General features: G+C 52.3%; 1 protein-coding gene across 1 annotated transcript; it reads right to left on the bottom strand.

Moving 5' to 3' along the window:
• Positions 1–3,701: 3,701 nt before the first annotated feature.
• Ninj1 (ninjurin 1) lies at positions 3,702–12,947 on the bottom strand. Its single transcript, XM_057787545.1, has 4 exons — positions 12,783–12,947; positions 6,181–6,409; positions 4,916–5,079; positions 3,702–4,379 (listed from the first exon to the last, which is right to left on the bottom strand). Exons 1-3 carry the CDS (start codon positions 12,855–12,857, stop codon positions 4,925–4,927), a joined length of 459 nt encoding a protein of 152 aa, XP_057643528.1. The 5' UTR covers positions 12,858–12,947; the 3' UTR covers positions 3,702–4,379; positions 4,916–4,924.
• Between the last annotated feature and the right edge of the window lie 9,276 nt (positions 12,948–22,223).

Raw genomic sequence — 22,223 nt, 5'->3', positions numbered from 1 at the left:
GTCCAAACTTAAGTTTGTACCCCTGTAACACAGGAACCCTACTCTGGGCTCCTCCTTATGAGAACCATGGCCACAGAGAGCGCTGGGTGAGCTGACCACTCTGCTGGAGGGTTGCCCAATATATGACACAGCAAAGGTGACAGATACCTGGGTAGAAGTGGCAGCCCCTTGTGTCAATTGTGTGGACAGGCCCTGGAAAGTGAAGGGGGGTCTTTAGGGGCACTGAAATCCTAGCTTCTGTCAGCCAAGGACTGGGAATGGTGTCTGGGAAGGTCCAGGGCCTGGTCTCCATTTGACTCCACTGTGATTGTCCTTCCTTAGAGACACCTCAAAGACCTGTGAGGCCTGGTCCCCTAGCTGTACAGGAGGCTGACACCCTAATGTAGGCCTGCTTAGCTTCCCAGGATTGCTGACTTCCTTCTTCTGCCCATGACCATGTAAAGGCCTACCTTGAGGCCCTTAGCCTGACAACCCCTGAACACAGGCTGTCCCAGAATATCCTCCAAGAGTGTCCCAGCCACCTGAGCCCCATCCCGTAGCTGGACTCAAAGCCTGTGGCTGAGATTTTCAACATCCTGGACTTTAGCTGCCGTCTTCTGATAGGCTGGTTCTCCACGGGCCTTCTCCCTCAAGCTCTATCCCATGGAGGACAGAGTACAGGAACTCCCCTACCTGGGCCTCAGCATCCTGATAGGTCTCTGTCCTTCCTCCTTATCACCTTGTGACCTGGAATGAGTTAAGTCTACAAGGAACAAAGGCCATAACTGGCCATTTTCTCACTGATGCCCCTTGAAACATAGGACAGTTGGGGTCATGTGCTGGCACACTACAGTGTTAGGGGTTCCTGTAAGGAATAAGCCATTCTCTGTGGGCACCCCTTGTCGTCTGTCCTCTGATGCATCCTCTGTGTCCTAGGTAGGATGCCACTGTCTCCTCTAGGTTGTCTTGGATACTCAAGCGAAAGCAGGGTCTGCTCCTCCGGCGCTGTTCCCAGAAGGGAAGGGGCTAGCGAGGGTAGCAGGAAATGGAGGAGTCTGCGGTGAAGGAACCAGTGGAAGGTGGGGGGCTCTGGAGTGGAGCGGATGGAATGGGAGAGAGTGCTGAGCAAGCTGTGCACAGGTCAGTGGGGACACAGGGACACATGAGGGCGGAGCCCAGAAATGCATCTGCAGCTTACACAACCCAAGCTGACGATTTGGGGGTGCGCTGACTCTGCTTCTGTGTGGTGGCATTATTTCTAGTTCCTGCTGGGTCAGCCCCTGCGGGCTAGGCCATCTCCCCTTTGCAGATGGCTTGTGAGGCCCTGCCAAGGTCCCCTAGCCACAAGTCCAATCAGCCACAGACCATGACTCGCTTGAGGGGGTCCTGGGCATTTACCCTCCTCCAGACCAGATGAGGAGCTGGGACAGGCAGACCTGTTGTTCTTCCCACTGACTTTAGCAGCTGAAGGGCCCTCGGGGCAATGGACAGCTGAGGGACACTGTTCTGTCCCATCATTGCTCATTCTCTGTCCCTCACCTATGTGGTGGGTGAGGGTGGGGGCATCTAGACACAGGAGGGTATGCATGACAGGCCTAGCTCAATGAGGTACTGATTAAATCACTATAGGGCACCCTCCCAAGGTTTTTACTTTTTTGTGGTATTTTTCTGTTTTTGTTTTTTTCCTGTTCTTGTTTTGGCTTTTTTCTCTTTCTTTCTTTCTCTTTCTTTCTATGAGCACAGGTCCATGGCAGAGAGGGCTACGTGCTCACGCTGCACCACCCTGACCAGGGACTCTGGCTTGGGTTACAGCCTAACCTCGGTGAAACCACTTCAGAGCCCCTTAGTCCCATCTGGGGGTTTCCTCTTTTGATGAAGAAGGAACTAAATTAAACCATGTGTTGGTCAACATCCGGCTGCTGAGTCCAGGCACCCAGGAGGCTGCTGGCCAGTCCACGTGGTGGAGGGCACACTAGGGACAATGCCAGGAGGTATGGCCCTGCTGCTTAGCTGAGGATAACCTTGGACTTCTGATCTTCCTGCTTCCACTTCCCGAGTGGAATTACGAGCATGCATCATAAAATTGTTTCTCCTGGAGTATGTAAACGGGATCTGACCATTTCCCCCAGAGGTGATTTCTCTCATCCATTACTTTGGGTACCTGACTGGTCAGCTTCACCCAAGATTGCAGGGGTTTCTGGGATGTCCTAGAGCCCTGGTTTCTAAACGGGCTTATTCATGTAAGTGAGGGATAAATAGGAAATAGGGGTTTTGAGGGAAGCCCTGGTCCCTCACTCTCTGAACTGGGAAGGATGCCTAGAGAGGACAAAGGCTGGTTGGAGGGGATCAGGTATGGGTGGGTCTTATGCCTCAGCACAGGGCCAATGTGAGGGAAATGGGGCAGATGGAGGGCTGAGGCTGGGAGGGACAGTGAGAATAACAGAGCAGAGGAGAGGAGGGCCTGGGAACCTGCTTCTGCTGGGAGAGGGAGACCTCTACGTGAGATAGAGTCTCAGGCCATCTCCTCAAAGAGAGGGTCCCTGCTGACCATGGGCAGTGCTGGACACCACTTTGGAGGTGTCCGACAGTCGGCACAGAGATGTCTAAGTGTCAGCACAAGAGGGGCCAGGATCAGTGAGCGCTTGAGTGGGTAGAGAGCACATGTGACCCCACTGAGGCCAGCGTTGGCAACTAGAACACGGCTGTTTCCCAGTACAGCACGGCCAGAGACAGCCTCAAAGATTCCAGTTGACAAACCTTGGGCAGCCATGGTGCATGGCGCCTCCCAGCCCTGCAACCCCAGGTACCTAGGAGACCCATCCTTGAGCTCCTTCACTTGAGAAGGCCTGAGGGACACCTCCCAAACTTGGAGAGGTAGTAAGGGGCATGTGGTGTCCTAAGAAAGGTTTTGTCTTGTTTTGTTACAAATGATACAGGCCCTGGGCATGGGACTGAGGTTTGCAGGGCAGTCATTGGGTGCATCAGACTGATGTTCATTCTGGGAAGACCAGCAGTTTCTAGTACTTGGCATGCCAACACTGGGCAGTCAAAGTGCAGAGAGTTGCCGTGTCCTTCCAACATTGTACTCGGAGGCTGGCACACTCCTGGACAGCTGAGGCCCAGGCACCTGCACTCCTCCCAAATCCTGAGAAGGCCAGCAGAGCAGGCTCCAGAACAACAGAGAATATGCCTAGTAAGACGTTCAGTGGGTAAGAGTGTTCTATGAACTATTTTTGCAACTTGTGTATGTGGGCGCACACGTGCATGCAATATATACATATGACATTGTGTGGCATGCGTGTGTAGAGCCCAGATGTCAAAACCAGGTGTCACTTTAGCTGGCTGGCCAATGGACAACAGGGCTCTTCCTGCCACCCCAGCACTGATAATCCCAGCACAAGCTACTGCACCCGGAATTGTACATGGGCGCTAGGGATTTGAACCTGGGTCCTCAAGCTTGTGCAGTAAGCATTCTACCATGGAGCTATCTCCCCAGCCTCTCCTGAAACTGCTCTGTGCATAAAGGCTGTTGAGCCTCAGATCCCAACTTCTGCCTCAAAACCTACCCTAGAAAGAGGGAAGGCTGAGAGTTCAATCAGGTATTCCAAAGAGGATAAAAACCCTGGCTAGAATGTGCTGATACCCCTGCAGGGAGGGGCTGTCTGGGAGTGGAGGATGGTGCCCCAGGAGGGGAGGGTGGCACATGGAACCCAGCAGGGAAGCACATAAGCTTTATTGTCGTTCCTGATTAGAAAAGTGGGGCCTAAACCCCTGAGTAGGAGGCTAGGGTTCTTCCCAGGTCACTGCTGGCAGACGATACCAGCATGACCTGTAGCCCCCATTGGCATAGCTGCCTCTTAATGATTGGCAGCCAAGCCCAGGCACTAAGGCTAGAACCACTGGCCAGTACTGGAGCTGACTATACCGTTGGCTGTCCAAGATCCGTGGGTTAGGAAACAGCAGAGGCGGCAGTCTCCAGGGTGACCTGTGCAGGCTCCATGGGAAATAGGGACAGTGATGCATCAGCAGAGGGAGGGGCATATCCTGGTCCTTCTGGAATGTCCTGAGACAGAGGCCAGTGCTGGCCCCTCGTCGAGCCCAATCGTGGACTTGCTGCATGTCCCTGGGTGGGCAGCGACCATTCTCCGGGCATGGGTTTCTGTGGGGCTGTCCAGTTCTAATCTTCGTGGCCATGCATCCAGATCCCACATGCCTTGGGTGGCTGCCCACACAGCAGTCACAGTTGGATGGAAGTCCATCCCTGGCCATGATCCAGCGGTGGCCAGCTTGGGCTCTGGTGGTTTAAGGAAGTGCTGCACACAAGAGGAGAAATGCCTGGAGGGCACGGCAGCTGCAAGGGTCTGGACAGCTGGGCTGCGGGTCAGATAACTTTAAGGACTCTGGAAAGACGAAAAGAGGCGTGAGTGCTGCAAGGACCAACTAACAGTGCCCCAGGCTGGACGGGGTACTGAGTCCATGCCAGTGATCAGCTTGTGGGCATCAGGGCTACTTGGTCTTGGGTGCAAGGATCTATCTACCACGGGCAAGATGCTGCAGCCCTTTCACAGCGAATACAATATTCCTGGGTCTCTGTCGGGACTGAAAGACTGGCCTATCATGGTGATCATGGACACCCACCTAGCAGAAGCCACTACTCCAGCTGTCAGCAGCAGCAGATCATGCTGTCACCAAATATTTGAAACCTCTGGAGATAACCATGAAGAGTATCTCCAGAGCCAGGAGGACTGGGGCCAGTTCCCACAGGCCCTGGTACCAGCCTCCTGGCCAGATGACCTACACACTCAGGAAGCATCAAGGACTACATTCAGAAGATTAGTAAGCGGCCTGGCCATGCCACATGAGGGGACAGCCAGCCTAGAACCCACCACACCCTGCAAGTCTCCCATGGTGGTGGTAGCAACAGGTAGCAACTCACCTGGGTGCCCTACTGCCGGGGTGCCACGTCCATTACAGGCTTCTGAACCCCAAAGGCCGTAATGAAGATGTTGACCACCACGATGATGAATACCAGTCCCGTGGCCAGGTTATTAAGGAAGTCCAGCTTGGCGTGCTTGGCTGGGTTGTTAAGGTCATACTTGACTGTGGGAGAGAGGGAGCAGATGCTGCCAGGGAAGCCTGGACTGGATCACAGTGTCTCGGGAGTGTGTTGAGTGGACGGTGTAGGGCTCTCTTGGCCATGTTTAGTGTTCTGTTCCCCATTCAAAAATTGCCTGCTTTGCTAAAATTAGGCATGGATGTCCTTACCTTCTATATTCCCCACTTTCTCCATGAGGAAAAGAAGTCCGGCAGGTTATGTGCTAAGCTAACGACACTTCTAAATGCCACCAGGCCAGGTTTTGCTTCAAAGGCAAAAGTGCTGAACTCAAGAGACTTAGTTTATGGAGCCTCCGATCTAACCTAGGCTGTGCTATTATACCCATTGCACGGGTATGGACCATGAAGACCCAGAAGGTCCCCTCATTAGCCCAAGGTCACACTGTCAGAAAACAAATCTGGAGCCCTGCTTGTTCCTGATGACATGCGCTCTAACCCCGGCAACCCTAGGCACTTTCCTATCTGCTATCCATCTGTGCCTACCAATGGAAGGGAGTTGCCTGCTGAGGTCACATTCAGTGATTAAGTTTGGGAACTAGTGGTTACATTCTATACTTTGGGTTTTTACTTGGGCATCCTGTCCATGGAGACAGTGGTCCAGGTCCAAAGTCACCTTCTGGGCCCAGAATCATCTTATCTCCAGCATCCCCTCTTTACCTCATGCCCCAGCATCTCCTCTTCACCTCCCAAACCAGAGTCCCCTTATCACATATTGACCCAAAGTCTCATCCCTGCTTCCTAGGTAAGGGTCTCTTTGTCTCCTGTGGAACTTGGCTGTTCTTTGTTAACTGGACACAGACAGCAAAGTCAGGCCTGAGCTGGTCTGGGCAGGGAGGACTAGCTGGCAGAAGCTATCATGGCCGGGAACCCACTCCCCCTTCCCTGCACTATCCCATCTTCCAGACCCCGAGGACCCTAAAGTTTACTCTGCTTTCAAAGGACAGGGTCAGAGGGGAGAAGCCACAGCCTGGACCAAAAACCTGGCTACCTGAGAGCCAAGTATCCGAGGAGAAACCACTACCCCCACCTACCCCTGTGCATCTCCCCACCCATCCCTGGGGCTGTACAAGTAGCCATGGAACCTACCCAAGAAGATGAGCAATACGCCCACGCCGATCTGCAGCACGAGGGAGATGGAGATGAGGACCACGAGGGGCACAAAGAAGGCAAAGTCATGGCCCTGTTCCACCACGGCTTTCAGCTGTGATGCGTTGGCCATGAGCAGTGCGATGTCTAGCATGCTCTCCGCTGCACTCTTCTTGTTGGCATAATGGTTTACATTGATGGGCCGGTTCCTCCAACCCCAGCGGGGTGGCTGTGGGGAGCAAGGCGGTCAGCAGGGCAGGGTCAACTTGGGGATCTGGGTCTTCCTGGTGCTGTGGGGAATCACCAAGGCCCCTGCAGGTAGGGGTTCTGATGCCCCAACCTTGGCAAGTGCTCACTACTCTAAGGAAATTCCCTGGAGTAATGTTCTGGAGAGAAGGAAGCCAGAACACCATCCTCAGCACACACTGGCCTCCAGCTGAGAAATACCATGGCCCTCTCTATCCTGTGCAAGAGCAGGTAGTCCTCCTTCCCTGGGAACCCTGGGCCTCCCCTTCCTCAGAGTCTACGTTCCTGACTGGAAGAGACACGAGGTGGGAGTAGACAGGCTCCTACATGCTGGCCTGGGCTTGAACTAATCTTTTCTGGGCTGAGTTCAAAGGTCTGGTCAACCTTCCTTGGCTCACCTCCCAGGCCCAGCCTCACTACCCTCAGTGCGGCTTCACATACAATAACTCCAGCTTCAGCGTCACCCTTCAGAACGGTCTCGCCACCCAGTTTAGCTAAAGCGCTCATGGATATGTGGCACCAAGAGCACACAGCAGGTGTTCAACAGATGCCCCACCAACCTGCATGCAGTAGAACAGGATGTCTGTCTCCTGAATTTTCAGAGTAACGGCAGAGATAGAGTTCTGAGCTCCTTTCAGGGTAGGCAACCCTTAGTGGCCTTCTCTCTTCTCTTATGGCTAATCTCAGTCCCTGTTCCTCCCCGGAGACCACTTCCCAGGTCACCTCCCACCTCTCTTTCGTTGCTAGTCACAAAGGACCCTGTAGTCTCTCTCTACCCATAGTGCTTCCCCTTCCAGATACTCCCATGCTCTGAGGTTCTCTCAGGAGGTCCCTGCTTCCAGTATACCTCCCTGATCCCTCTGGTAGGACCTGTCCCTCTCCTGTACCAACAGGTCACCTCTATGGCTGGCTTGCTGCATTCTAAGGCACCTTTAAGTGGCTAGTTTTCTCTTTCCACTGAGCCAGTCAGCTCTCTCAAGCTGCCCTGGGCCCCTTCTCAGCTACCCAGGAAAGTCTCACCAGACCTAGGCTCAGCCTTTTGTCCGCTGGTGCCCCTGAGCCATCAAGGCCTGCATCATAGCCTCCAGGGATGGGCATGGAGCTGAAAGAGATAGCCAGGACCCGCTGTTGGCAGTCAGCCACCTGGGGCCACCCTGAAAGATCCTGTTTCTAGACTCATGAAAGATACAGGGCATGGAGGCGGTACCATGGGGAAGGCGGTCACTGTACTTAGGTGACTATTTTCTTGCAGGCTGGAAAGCCCAAAGCAGATGCCACTGCACCGGCAGAGAGCAGGCCTCTACTTGGATAGTGTGTGTGCCTGAAATTTTTTCTGAAGTCATGCATTCAAGAAGGAAGGCAGTGTGGGTGGTGGGAGGAACAGGTGGGCTCTGCTGCCTGAACCTGGGCTGGAACATCCCAACCCCTGCTTTCAAAGTAAGCTGCCCTTCAAATAGTAAGCTCCTTTTGGTAACAATTCTTACTCAAGGGCACATTCCTCGTGTGTATGTGTATAGGTATGTGTGTATAATTTTACATGCATATGCAGTTCTATGTATTGTAGAAGTTTACAAATGCATGGACATACATAGGTATGCATATGTGCTCGAGTACTGTGTGTGCGTGTATGTGCAAGCCCATGTATCACATAACACATACATATATGTATCTTCACATAAACACACAGATAAATGTGCCTACACATGTATGCATACATACATAAACACAGAAAGTGGAACTTTTGATAGCTTAGCTGGCAGAGCAGAGAACTCCAACTCTAGAGAATGGATGAATGAAGCAATAACAGCCGCAGGCTAAGCTTGCAGGCTGCTGGGCGGCAGGAAGAATCCCTTTTGATTCTGAACCATTTAAATACTTGGTGATCGCATCATCACAAGGAACAGATACACGAAGGAGCTGTTTCATGTCCCTAACCTCCCCCTCTGCTCTCAGGACTCTTAGTCACAAATTCCTATGTCTCTGCTGTTCTCACTCAAAGGGTAAACTGAGGCTCTGCACTGGAAGTTTCTTTCCAAAGCTACACAGCAGTTGTGGGCCAGGCTACAATCTGAACTTTGGGGCTCAGAGCCCTGGCAGCTGAGACTCTAAGAGGACAGTTCTCAAGGGGCCCTGTGTCTAGTTCAGGACAGCCAGTCCTGGCCTGTCTGTGTCTCACATACGCCACAGGGCTTGTGGACCTACTAGCCTGGGATGTCTCAGAGCCCCTGGGACTGACAGAGGCTACAATCCATCAGCCCTCTGCTTCCCTCTCACCCTGTAAGATGATAAGGGCTGAGGCACAGGCCCGAAGGCAAAGCAGGCCTTTGCATGGTATTAAACTCCACCTCCCACAGCCTGGCTCTGTGCCCCCCACATACTGTAGGTTACCCCACCTTCACATCTGGGGATGTCCTCTGGGAAACCCGTCTGCCACTGAGTACTGGGACACACCACTCTTCTCTGGGGATCAGGAGATGGGAGTCTCTGGGGGCCTTGTAGGATACCTCCAGGGAGAGGAAGATCCACACTCAAATCCAGGATAGGGCTGCACCTGCACACATACCATTGGTGTCCACCCTCTGAGGCCTCTGGGGCTTCATGCAGCTGGGAAGGGGCCCAATCTGGGGGCTGACCCTGAGTCGTGCCGATGGCCTCTCCCAGGATGTACAATAGGATGGATCCAAGGGTGGCTAGGCCACCCAACCTCAGATCAGGGCCTAACTAGTTGCCCAAGCATGCTAGAAAACCCTGCCATGCCTGTGCCAGTGACCTGGGCAGATGAGGGAGAAAATATACTGGTTAATATGTTCCAGGGTTGGCAGGAGTTCCCTGAAGCCTCAGAGGCAGCTGGGAACTGACATCAAGTAGGCTGTTTTCCTCTAAACACCAAGAAGGAACATTGTGCAGTAGTCAGCATATACAGGGAGCTGCACTTGACAGGGCCTGTCTCATGGATGAGGTGGGAGGGGAGTGGGCACCTAAGGGCCGGCTTAGTCATAGCACAATGAGTGCTATGGACCCCCCCCCCCCAAAGCTTGGATGGGGATCTGTGCCCATCAGCTTGATCCATAAAGCAGGGTGTTGTCCCTTATATACACACCCTGCCCTTCCCAATCTCGCCACACCAATGGCCGGCAGGGTGATTGTTTATCAGTAAAACAGATGGGAAAATCCAGGGGATTTTATACCATGATTTCAGAGATTCATGACCTGCTGGGGCACGCTGCATCAAATGGCAGGGCCAGGATGTACCCTTACTCAATGCCTGGCTCTCCCTGGTGACAGACTTAACTGCAGTCAAGGAGCAATACCAGCATATGAACAAAAAGAGAAACAAGGAAAAGAAAGGCCAGGCCACACAGGCCCTCCATGAGGCCAAAATGTCCTAGGTGACCCAGAGGTCTGAGTCTAGATAGATCCTTGATGACCCCACCCTCGACTGCTCAGAGACCCCGTTACACACCAGCAGATGGTGGGGGTTACTGTGGCACAGGGGCAGGAGCTGCAGACCCACTCCTAGGCTAGATCCAGCAGGAAGCCACCTGCCCTGTCCGAATCTAAAGCCCAGACTTCGGTGCCCCAGGCTGCACTGCCCTTGCCCAAGGAGCCTAAGTGTTTCCTGGTTCCACATATGCTAGTCAGGAAACTCCAGTGAGGGAGCAGGAAGGATAGGAGGCAGGGTCCCCACAGCCGACTCACTTCCTGTGGCTCAGAACTGACCAGGAGTTACCCTGAGGCCCACTAGGGTGGCCTTTAGAACTTGGCTAAGATCCGACTGTCCCAGGATCTGCCAGGCAAGCAGAAATAAGGGAAACAGAAAACTTCTGGCAGCTGAGGCCAGGCAGAGGGAATGGCCGTGTGCATGGTACAATGACATGGCCCGGAGGCCTAAGATGTGGCCATTGATACCTCAGCCTGGGTTCAGTGAGGGGCAAGAGAGCAGGGTGGGCACTGCAGGGCTACGGCCCGGCTCCACTGGGTCACATCCCCCCTGCAGGGTCTAACACGAAGCTACCCCCAGCATCATCACATGGGCACGGTGTTTCCGCACTGAACTGTGTTTCCTGTCTCACAGCTGCCAGGTAATAGTGAGCTAACTCACAACAACCGCCTCGGTCTGGACATGAATGAGGCCTTTAGGCACCTGGCTCTGGGGCACCTAGCATCTGGAGGGGCACGGGCAGAGCTTCCCGAGTGCTGTACTTCAGAGGACCCACCAGGGCAGCTCTGCGGAGCCTCCGCCACCTGGGAGGTTAGGGTGCTCCTTTTTCCAGAGGCAAAACTGAGTCTCCCTTGAGGTTCCACCCTAGGGACAGCACTGTCCTCCCCAAGCCTCTGTGGGTGTCACCATGAGAATGCCTCCGTAGCTAACACCACTGTGCGCTGTACTCTGTTGCAAGCATCTCCTCTCCATCAGCCACACAGTTCTTACTTAGCAGAAGCCCTGCTATCATGGCATTTCATGGATGATAAACTGAGGCACAGAGTGCCGACACGCTATGCCATAGATATTTGGAGGTAGGGTCCTGAGGTTGGGAAGGGGGACAGGGCATTGAGTGGGGCAGCCTTTAAGGGTAGCCACACACCAGGGAAACATCCTGTCCCTAACGACCCGAAACAACCCCCCCCACACACACACACCCAGCCCTGTATGTTCTCAGTAATCCAGACTCGAGACTCTACTTGTACTGATCCCTCTGCCTGGGTGCTCTTCCACTCAACCAGAGGGCCAAATCTGTGTCCCTCCAGCAAGCCAATGCAGGTGACTCCGTCACACAGGAGCCTTCTCTGGCCTTTGCTCCCCACCAAGCCCCTGTCAGGCAGTAGTTTTATTCCCCTACCTGTGCTCTTCAATGAAGCAGTGGGGGATGGGTCCTCTCTCTCTCTCTCTCTCTCTCTCTCTCTCTCTCTCTCTCTCTCTCTCTCTCTCTCTCTCTCTCTTTCCTAGAGCCAAGACAGGGACTCCCAAGCACCTAACCCATCTCTCCTGTGTATAAGCCCAGACTTCCCTTAGGAGGCACACCTCATCCAGCTGTCTGCAGAGTTCAACAGACATAGCACTGAAGGGAAGGCACAGCAAGGCAAGGCCCGGGGCTGGGACAGGCAGGGTTCCCTTCAGACCAGCTTCTAAACCACCTGTCCACCCGCTCCTGATCTGCATCCCCTGGCCTTAAAGGCAGAGGGAAATCATTGGTTCTTCCGGTTAGATGATGTTAAAAAAAAAAAAAGGCCCAGAGAGAGTGAGGACCCTCTCCAGAACGGCCCGGGTATCCCTTGTCCACTGCTCCCAGAGTGCTCACAGGTCTCGGCTGTCACACCTGAACGAATCTCAAGGCTCTTCTAGTCCCGTTTTCTCCTCTCATCCAGGGACAGCCGGCTAGGCTTCCACCTCTTGCTCCTCTGGTCCCTCCTCCCTGAACAACCCTGTTCCCACAGTATGGATCTGAACCGGGGCAGAAGGTCCCTGTTCCAATCTATTTTACCCCACGGGGAATTGTGGAAAATCCCAGCCTGGTGCAATTTCCCACCCCCACCCGGGGTGGGGTGTCGGAAAAAGAAGGAATGTCCAAAGTCAACAAGTCACAGAGGGCCAGAGGGCCATGCGGGGTGGTACTAGTGAAGGCTGGGTCCTGGCATGCTCAGGCTCTGCCCTGGAGGTAGACTATGAGGTGAGAGGTGAGGAAGGACGATTCCCTCAACATGGGGCATCCGACCACTGCTGTAGCCTTGGCAGCGCAAACTCTGGGCAGGTCCTTTCAGTCCTAGAGTGGACACCCTGAAGGCTGAGAGGGTGACGTTCTGTTTCTCATAGGCAGGTGACCGCAGCAGGGCACAGCCTCGGGCTTCCCCTACCACTGCTGCATGCAACCGTGTGGTCACCGTGTGGTGACGTAGCTGTCTGCCTGGTGCTGGCTTCCAACCAGGAGGCGGTGACTTCTTCTCCCGCCCACCCCAGGGCACGCAGGAGGAGACAGCTCCCAGGCGCTGGAAGTTGGAGGGCGGTGTGGGAGGAAGGAAAGTCTGGGAGAGCGGGATGCCAGCCTCCTCCACCCGAGGAGTGTGGCCAGTCGACGTGGGGCTCTGCACAGCGCGGCACGGCACGGCGACCGCAGCACGCTAGACCTCCTGGCGCTTCTGCCCACCTGCTGTGCTGGCCCCAGACCCCACCATTTGTGCTCCGGACAGATTAAGCACGACTTTGCCCGGGGGCAGCGGCCACCACCACCACCCCGCAGTGCGGACGCTGCGCGCACCGGGCCCGTCACCCACAGGTGCCCGCTGTTGAGCCGGGCCCAGAGAGGGCGGCGCTAGCCAAGGTCACACAGCGGCCGGGGCAGGGGGTGCTGGGGTCTTACCGAGGCGTCGGGGGAGCCGGGGGAGCCCGGGTGCAGGTCGCCGTTGAGCTCGTACTCCTCGGTGCCCGGCTCCATGGTGCGGCCGCCCGGGCCGCCTAGCACTCGGCCTAAGCGCGCCCGCGCCTCCGCCGCGGGCTACGGTTGTGCGTCCGCCCCCGGCCTGTCCCCGGCCCGCCCCGACACGCCCCCCCCGAGCGCGGCCGCCCCCAGACTCCGCCTCCACTCGGGGCGGGCCTAGGCCTAGAGGCCGGATGCTGGAATCGCATTGGTCCAGGATAACCTCGCTCGCGTTTTTTGTTTTTTGTTTTTTTTTTAAATATTTATTTATTATGTATACAATATTCTGTCTGTGTGCATGTCTGCAGGCCAGAAGAGGGCACCAGACCTCTTTACAGATGGTTGTGAGCCACCATGTGGTTGCCGGGAATTGAACTCAGGACCTTTGGAAGAGCAGGCAATGCTCTTAACCACTGAGCCATCTCTCTAGCCCTCGCTCGCGTTTTGATGCCCCCAATTCTCAGGCTCCTCATGGAGCAAGTAGCCCGGCGCCTGTCCTCGCGATGGCATCGGAGAGTCCCCAGGGACCCCGTCTCAACGTAGCTGATCAAGCGGGCTCCTCTCCGAGCTTTGAATGTGAGCACTTAATCTTTAAAAAGTGAGGCCAAGGGTGTGCCCGTTGCTGCCCCCTGGTGAGGATTTCCCCTGGGCAGGGCGCACCCTGAGGCTGTAAAGTCCCAGTATTTGCTAAGTACTCAACCCAGGAAAAGGGTGTCAACAGTCACTCTGGGACACCTTGGCACGTGGCTTTCCACTTTAGGGACCTCAGCTTTTTTGCCTGGAACATGGAGATATGAATGAGGGCCTCCTGTGCATTCTAGAAGCCCGAGGGAAGCAGAGAGGACCGGTAATGTACCAGCGTTAGTGTGCGGGGGAGCTGGCATCATGGTCCTGCCTGGACCTGGCACTGTGTACTCCAAGGGTAGAAGGAGCTGTTTGAGTTCTGCAGGCTTTGGCTCAGTGGATCCTTGTGCCCCAGTAGCATACATGTCCTGAGAGTTCCCCTAGCCTAGAAGCCAGGTGGAACCTGGAGGTGAGAGAACCTTGTCTTCCAAGGAACCACCCGATGAGGGAACTGAGGGTTTTTATTATTAAGACCATTTAGAATTCATACTATAGGCACCTACCCTGGGAGGCAAGGGAGTCTTACACTACCTATAGCACACACTGCATCAAACCCGCAGCCTTGCGCGTGTTAGGCAAGTACTCTGCCATTGGACTATATTGCCAGCTCTGCTGGAAAGCCAAATGTATGGTGTGGACACCGGCTATGAGCAGCCATCTCTAGTCCATGTGTGGGACCAGCCGCTTCCTACCCTTATGGTGCTCCAGGAGGCAGGGTGGGGCGGGGTATGTGTCTGTCAGGCTGCAAGTGGTAGGCAGGCAGGCAAGTGCCCCAGGTACCACTGGAACCTGTTCTGTCCTTAGAGCCCCTGGGCAACTCCAGCTGAGTGTCCCTTGTCCTGTTTCAGAGGAATACAGGAGGACTCTGGTGGAGCCATCCAGCATTCATTCACACTCTGTGCAATCACTCAGTGTTCCACCCACAGCCTTGGGCAGTGCTTCTTCTCCCCCAGCCTCAGTTTCCCCATTTGTCAGTGGGACAGAGGAAAGGCTAAGACATGTTAGCTGGCTGCCCTTCTAAGTAAGTCCACAGAGGGATTCCCATGTCTGCTGTGTGATCCGTTCTTGCCTGGTACATGTTGCCCTTCCCTCTGGGCTCAGGGATGTTTACCATACTTTTTCTCTGCTGGATCTGACCCAGGATGTCTTAAAGGGACAGCACCCGCTGTGTCCCTGCTCTCCATCTGCCCTCAAGGTTTGCTGAGAAGGCTGAGTGGATAAGAACAGTGGCCTGAGAGAACGGAGCCATATCCTAGATGCTGGCCCTGAGCTGATGGTCCCTCTGGAAGTGACCATTGTGAGTATCCTCAGGAGAGAATCTGAACAGGAAAGGGACCCTAGATAGTGTGGCTGAGCTCTGTGTATACAAAAGCCCCACACAGAAGCATGTCTGCATTTGTTTGCACAAGGGCACTGAGTCTTTGCCAAGTAGCTCAAGGCCAGGGTCTCAGGCTACATCCCTAGTGCTGGGAGACTCTCATGGCCAGTGTCTCAGGCTACATCCCTAGTGCTGGGAGACTCTCATGGCCAGTGTTTCAGGCTAGTGCTGGGAGACTCCCATGTGTCATTCAGGGCTGATAGGAAGCAGGAGGGTTCGTGTTGAGTCCGGTTCAGCCACCCCCACTCTGAACTGTAGGGTTTGAGGTTGCATCCTAGTCTACAAAGCAGAACAGCTCTGAAGAGGCCATCTGAAGGTTTTCTGTTCAACTTTCCCAATGGTGCTACTTCCAGCAAGCAGATCTATCCTCTTAGCTGAAAAAGGGGCCTCAGGGCTGGGGTGATGGTTCAGTTAGTAAAATGCTCTCCTTGCCAACACGAAAACCTGAGTTCAACCCCCGGAATCTCCTTTTTTTTTTTTTTTCTTGGTTTGGAACTCTGTAGAGTTCCTCTGCCTCCCAAGTACTGAGATTAAAGGTGTGCGCCACCACTGCCTGGCTCAGAATCCACATTTAAAAAGCTGGGCACAGTGTCTTATAATCCCAACACTAGAGGTATGTAATCCCAGCAGTGGAGATGTGGTGACAAACAGATTCCTGGGGCTCGCTAGGTAGCCTGTCAGCCTAGCCTACCTGGTGTGCTCTAGGTGGGTGATCAATCCCTCTCAGCATAAAGGTTGCTGGCACCTGAGGCCTTAGAGGGCTGAGGATAGGGACAGGCATTTTCACAGTGAACAAATGCAAGGTGACACTTCCCTGTGGAAATAGGGTGGCCAGAGACCAAGATCTAGCCATGCTAGCTGTGGGGGAGATGGGTGCGTCCCACACAGGCCTTATAAGTCATTGCACTGTACATAGAGGCCTTTGCAGGAAAGCCGAGCCCCTTCCCTCTTACCACGTGCCGCAGGTACCTGGGTGAAATACTGTGTTCAGTCCTCAGCCCCACACTCTTGAGTTTAGCTTCCTTCCTGCTGTCTGGGAAATGAATGTAATAGCGGCCACATTGGACCTTGAGGCTATCTTGGGCATGGGAGCCTTGGATAGCAGAGCCAAAGATAGAAGCAGCGCCTGGCGGTTCTAACACAAATCCTAATTGGTATTAATAATAAAAACCCAGAGTCAGATATAGGGGCTAATACTGAAAATCAGAGAAGCAGAGCAGCCAGCCACTAGAGAGTTCTTTTACCTCTACCAATGCTCAGGCCGAAGGGGTGATCCTGTCCTCAGACTGCATTTCCTGACTGCATCAGTCTTCACCAGACCTCAGACTGTATTTCCCAATTGCATCAGTCTTCACCAGACCTCAGACTGCATTTAGCTTATATCTCTTTTCACCTTATATTCCTCTCTCTGCCCAGCCATATCACTCCTGTCTCCACCTCCCTAGTGCTGGGATTAAAGGCATATGACTTCCAAATACTGGGATTAAAGTTGTGTGCCATCACTGCCTGGCCTCTAGTGGTTTAACTCTGCACTCAGATCTCCAGGCAAGTTTTATTTGTTAAAACACAAACAAAATATCACTAGTACAAGTAGCGAGGCGCACACTTTAATCCCAGCACTCAGGAGGCAGAGGGAGGCAGATCTGGCAGTTCGAGGCCAGTCTGTTCTACGAAGTGAGTTCCAGGACAGCCAAGGCTACACAGAGAAGCCCTGTCTCTAAAAACAAAAGAAAACAAAAAACAAAACCCCAAACAGGCAAACAAAAAAGAAGGCGGCCGCCCACGTTCTCAAACCTCGGAGCACAGGCTCCACCCAGCTTCCCCTCCCTAGCTTCTTACTGTAGGAAACACATTTTCTTGTTTTGAAGTTGCTGTAATTCAGTCTTCTTTTAACACTCATTGGCTGAACTCAGCTATAGTCTTAAAATCTAAAAGCTAGCAGGAGATGGTAGAGTCCTTCCTTAACATACATGCATGAGGCCGGGCGATGGTGGCGCACGCCTTTAATCCCAGCACTTGGGAGGCAGAGGCAGGTGGATCTCTGTGAGTTCGAGACCAGCCTGGTCTACAGAGCTAGTTCCAGGACAGGCTCCAAAGCCACAGAGAAACCCTGTCTCGAAAAACAAAAACAAAAACAAAACAAAACAAAAAAAAAAACATACATGCATGAGGCCTTAGGTTCGACCCTAGCATTGTTATGTTTTTGGTTGTGAGCATAGCCTTTAATGGCTGAGCCATCCCTCCAGGCCGACCCTAGCATTGTTAAAACCAATAGTGCATGCCTGTAATTCCGGTACCTGGAAGGTGTAGGCAGGAGGATTATAAACGCCAGTCTGGGATACATGAGATCTTGTATTTAAAAAAAAAAGCAAACAAAACAGAAAGGCAAGTCAAAACCCTCTGAAGGCTTGCTGGGAAAGCCTTCCCATGCCTCTGAATATACCCTGCCTCTGTTCTGCTCTTTCTTTTGTTCCTTTGAGACCTTTAAACCTGAGTGCCATTGGGCTCCTATCCAGTCTCCAATGTCTGGCTGTCACCTGATGGCCATGCACCTGTTCCCTGGGGACCTCCCTGCACCTGGGTATGGGCCTGAAAACACTGTAACTGTGTGTTTGTGCAAGTGTTGTGTGCCCCATCCTGACCAGCGTCTGGCCACAGCCTGGAAGGGAAGGCACCTGAGAGCTCAGATGTTGACTCTCCCCCGTCTGGTATCTGCCTAGGGCATGGCCTGGCTACATCTTCCATCCAGCCCCTAGGCACGGCGCCAGGTGTCCCTTGGCCCAGGCTGTAATTAGCAAACCACTAATGACAGGGGCTGTCCCCTAGGCTCTTTATTCTTGGCCCTGACATGGACTGCACTCGGGTCACCAAGCCACTGGTCAGAGTGTGAGAGTGAGGGTGCTGTTAAGTCTCAGGCTGATGGGACATGCAGTCTAGTCAACAGGCAGTGACTGCTTTGTCATGGCTTGGGGAGCCATCCTAGAATATGGATTGAGAACATGACTGCCAGGTGAGGGGCATGGGGCTTGATCTTCAGTGTGCCCTTTGCCCTATAACCTTGGTATCACAACTGGGCTACTCACTGTAGTCTGAATGCTCATAGCTTAGTGGTCCCTGTCTCATTTCTTTCCTTCACCCCAAGGCTAGTAGAAGACTTGGGAGTTGACAAACTCAGACATGAATACAGAGGCTTTGGGGACTCAGGCCTTAAGAAAGAGCTCCCAGAGGGGAGGCCAGGGTACAGAGCAGGCCTGAGTGTGATACACATCCAGCCTGTGGGTGTTGCCTCGCTCCGCAGAGCCTGCTGCCTCTGGGCGGCTTCCCAAAGACCACGTTTCCTGTCCTTGGCTCAGATGGCGTCGGCTGGCAGAGAGCCTGGCCCAGCAGGCCTGTTGCTGGGCATCTCCTGAGTGGATAAGAACCTTCTAGCACAAAGGGGCATTTATGGGCAGGGATGGCATGTCTCCATGTGAGTACAGGGAGGACAGAAATAGCCTTTCACAGAGCACCAGCAGGGCTGGGCTCGCCTGCCCTGGACAGGAGCAGGTCTCCAGTTCCTTCTTCAGGCTAAACATCTTGTCTGGGGTCACTTGTGAGATACTTGGCCCTGGGCAGGAGACTCCAGAATAGCATCTGCTGATATCGGGCAGGGTGCAGAGATAGGAGGGGAGGGGGGAGTAGAGGAAACACAGAAGAGAAGGGGAGGGGAAAGCAACAGAGGCCCAGGTCGCATCTTTGCTGCGACACTATGCTTCAGTGATTCCGCATGACACAAATCACTTAGGTCTGGCCCTTAGGTCACCTCTCCTCTCTCTAAACTGAGAACAGGTGTCTCACACTCTGGGTGTGACGTCTGAGTCCCTAATAGTATCAGCTTCCCTAGGTGTCCAACTTGGCCTGTGTTATTTCTTCTGCATTTATTGTTCCTCTGAGTACGTCCAAAAAGAATGACATTCCCTTTGATGCCATCTATTGGTAACAACGCAACAGACTTGGAAAGCTGGGAAGAAATGGGGTTCAGAAGTGGGGTTCAGGGTTCTGGCTCAGAGTCATAGGGATGCCTCTGGTGGTGGCTTTCTTGCTAGTAGAGTTCTGAGGTGGCCAGGACATCCCAGTAGAGGAAGGAATCAGGTGTGTGTGTGTGGCGCACATGCGCGTGTGTATGTGTATGCGTGCATGCGTGTGTGTGTGTGTGTGTGTGTTTGTGTGTGCGTGTGTGTATTCTGTCCTCTGTCCTTCTTCTTAGAAACTACTGAGATTATTTGGTGGGGGAGGGGGACTCCACTCTGATGAGCTTCCAGAATGATCAGTTCTCAAAGGCCATGCCCCTAGCCACTAGGATTGGATTGAGTTTCCACCCTCTGTGTGCATATTTACATGAATGTATGTATATGCAGGTGCACATATGTGTGCACATGCTTATGGAGACCGGAGGTCAAATTCATGTGTTATTTCTCAGGAGCTCTCTACATTTATTTTTGTTATTATTATTATTGTTATTTTGAGACATATCCCCCACCTCATCCCTGGACCATGCGGAGTAGGCTAGACTGGCTGATACTGAGCCAGGGATCCACCTGTCTCTGCCTCCTCAATGCTGGGGTTATAAATCCATATCACTACCACTGGCTTTTTTGCTTGGACTCTGGGGACCAAACTTAGATCCTGGTTCTTACAAGGCAAGCACTTTACCAACTTTACTAACTGAGCCATGTCCCCAGGCTCTTTCCACCCTCAATAGTACCACACAATGACAATTAGATTTCGGCACATGCAACCCAGAAACACACCCCAACCACAGACAAACCATAGTCTATCTGTAGGGATTTTATAACATCTATGTAATGATACAGGTCCTGATAGAGTGTGTGTCCCGATAGAGTGTGTGTCCTGGTGATACAGCGAGTGTCCCGATACAGCGTGTGTCCTGATACAGCATGTGTCCTGATAGAGTGTGTGTCCTGATACAGTGTGTGTCCCGATAGTGTGTGTGTCCTGGTACAGTGTGTGTCCCAATATAGCGTGTGTCCTGATAAAGTTTGTGTCCCGATACAGTGTGTGTCCTGATACAGCGTGTGTCCTGATACAGCGTGTGTCCTGATACAGTGTGTGTCCCGATAGTGTGTGTGTCCTGATACAGTGTGTGTCCTGATACAGCGTGTGTCCTGATACAGTGTGTGTCCTGATACAGCGTGTGTCCTGATACAGTGTGTGTCCTGATACAGCGTGTGTCCTGATACAGTGTCCCGAGAGATGAATAAGTTCTCTAGTTCTCAGAAACAGAGACTGAAAACTTAAAGGCTTAGCTGGTTCAGAATTTCTTTTTCTTCTGTACAAATAGAGGTTTGTGATAAGCCTCTCCCCAGATCTGGGCTCTTCTCTCTACTTTTGTAGAGTTTAACTTCTGCCCTCAAAGTAGCCTTAGGCATAACAACCAGGGAATAATTTAGGTTCTCAAGAGTGGGGGTGACATAAGAAGCCTCAGTTATACATTATATTCTCCTGGTGGGTGTCATGACAGCTACTGTAAGTGCTGGCCATTGAGAACAGGCAACAGTGTAGATGACTGTTTACAGAAGACTCCAGGGAAAAGACAGGCTATCCAAACTCCTGTGGTTACTGCTGCATTACAGATGTCTGTAGGAGACTGAGAATGGATAGGATAAGGGTTTGTTTCCAATGTCATCCATCTATCTGTCTGTCTATCTATCTATAAGTCTACCTAGCATCTATCTGTCTATCATCAATCCATCAACTATCTATCTATCTATCTATCTATCTATCTATCTATCTATCTATCATCTACCTATCCATCTATTCCATCTATTAATCTATCATGTACCTATCTATCTATCTATCTATCTATCTATCTATCTATCATCTACCTATCCATCTATTCCATCTATTAATCTATCATGTACCTATCTATCTATCTATCTATCTATCTATCTATCATCTACCTATCCATCTATTAATCTATCATGTATCTATCAATCATCTATCTATATATCTATCTATCTATCTATCTATCTATCATCTCTTTGTCTATGTATTATCTATATATTCTATCCATCTATCATCTACCCATCAATCAACTATTTATCCATCTATATTTTTTTCAGATGGGATCTCATTATGTAGCCTAGGTTGGCCTCAAACTCACCATCCTCCTACCTCAGTCTCTTGCCACCAAACCTGGCCAAGTTTTCTGTCTTTCTATTTGTATATATGTGTATAATTGTGTGTGTGTGTATGTATGTATGTATGTGTGTGTGTTCAGAGGGCTCATGTATACCACAGAGCATTAGTGATTAGTAGAGGTAAGAGAAAAGCTTTGAGTGTTCCTTGGTCCTCACCATCTAACTCGCTTGCGATGCGATCTGTTGCATGTGTATTGCTGCATACATTAGACTAGCTGGCTCTTGACCTTTCTGGGATTCTCATCTTTGCCTCCGTCTTGCCATAGGAGCACTAGGATCCTAGATGTGAGCTACAGCCCACCAACTTTACATGGGTCCTGGGGATCAAAACTCAGATCCTGATACTTGTGAGTCGAGTGCTTCATCCACTCGAGCTCTCTCTCCTTAACCACCCACCTTCTCTTCTTTATAAACTCCCCTAGAGCTTGATTTATATTTAGAAAACAAAAGTGAGTGAGGGAAAAAGACTACTCCTGCCCAGAAATAACAGATGTCCTAACTCAGTAACCAGCACCTGGGCCTGGGAGGCGTCCTCAGCAGTGTTTATGTCTGACTCTTGCCCTGTGGCTTGGCCAGAACGGCACTGTTCTTGGTGCACTGGGCCCCATGGTGCTTGTTCATTTGGCTGCTGTTCTTCAGGTGGCTCCTCCTGCTTCCTGGACCACAGCATCCTAGACATGTTTTTTTCCACAGTGGCTAACAGAAGCTCATAGAAACACAAGCGGAGCATGAGTGTGGTCACAACTGGGAACCAGATGCCCACTCTCAGTTGACACAGAAAGACCAGTGAGCTGAGAAAACCCTTCCCTGAAGGGCAAGAGGCAGGATACCTGCTGTTCTGCCAGCAGACCCAGAAACACCTTTTCCTGCCCAATTCCCATGCCTCCTGTGAGGATCCGTTGTAACACCAGAGTCCCTCCATAGATGCCACTCTCTCCCCAAACCACATCATGTGACTGCATCATTCCAAGCCATAACATTTATTGTTTTGAGACAGGATCTCACTGTGTTACCAAAGTGGACTTAAAACTCAAGATCCAACCCCCTGGCCTCATCCTCTCAGAGGGATTCTGGGAATACCATGGTGGTTTCGCATGTCAAAAAACTTTGTTTGTGGCATACAACCACAGACAACTCCATTTTACAGTCATTTCCTGGCTTATCCAGCCTGGTTGTCATTGT

The sequence above is a fragment of the Chionomys nivalis genome, chromosome 13 (genome assembly GCF_950005125.1).
Source record: "Chionomys nivalis chromosome 13, mChiNiv1.1, whole genome shotgun sequence".
Taxonomy (NCBI): domain Eukaryota; kingdom Metazoa; phylum Chordata; class Mammalia; order Rodentia; family Cricetidae; genus Chionomys; species Chionomys nivalis.
The sequence above is the reverse complement of the archived record's forward strand: the minus strand, read 5'-3'. Positions and strand labels throughout refer to the sequence as shown.

Coding starts and splice junctions, on each gene's coding strand:
- Ninj1 (XM_057787545.1), bottom strand. CDS start 12,857: ATGGAGCCGGGCACCGAGGAGTACGAGCTCAACGGCGACCTGCACCCG. Junction 6,410..12,782: donor CCGGCTCCCCCGACGCCTCG/GTAAGACCCCAG, acceptor TGCTCCCCACAG/CCACCCCGCTGGGGTTGGAG. Junction 5,080..6,180: donor CGTATTGCTCATCTTCTTGG/GTAGGTTCCATG, acceptor TCTCTCCCACAG/TCAAGTATGACCTTAACAAC.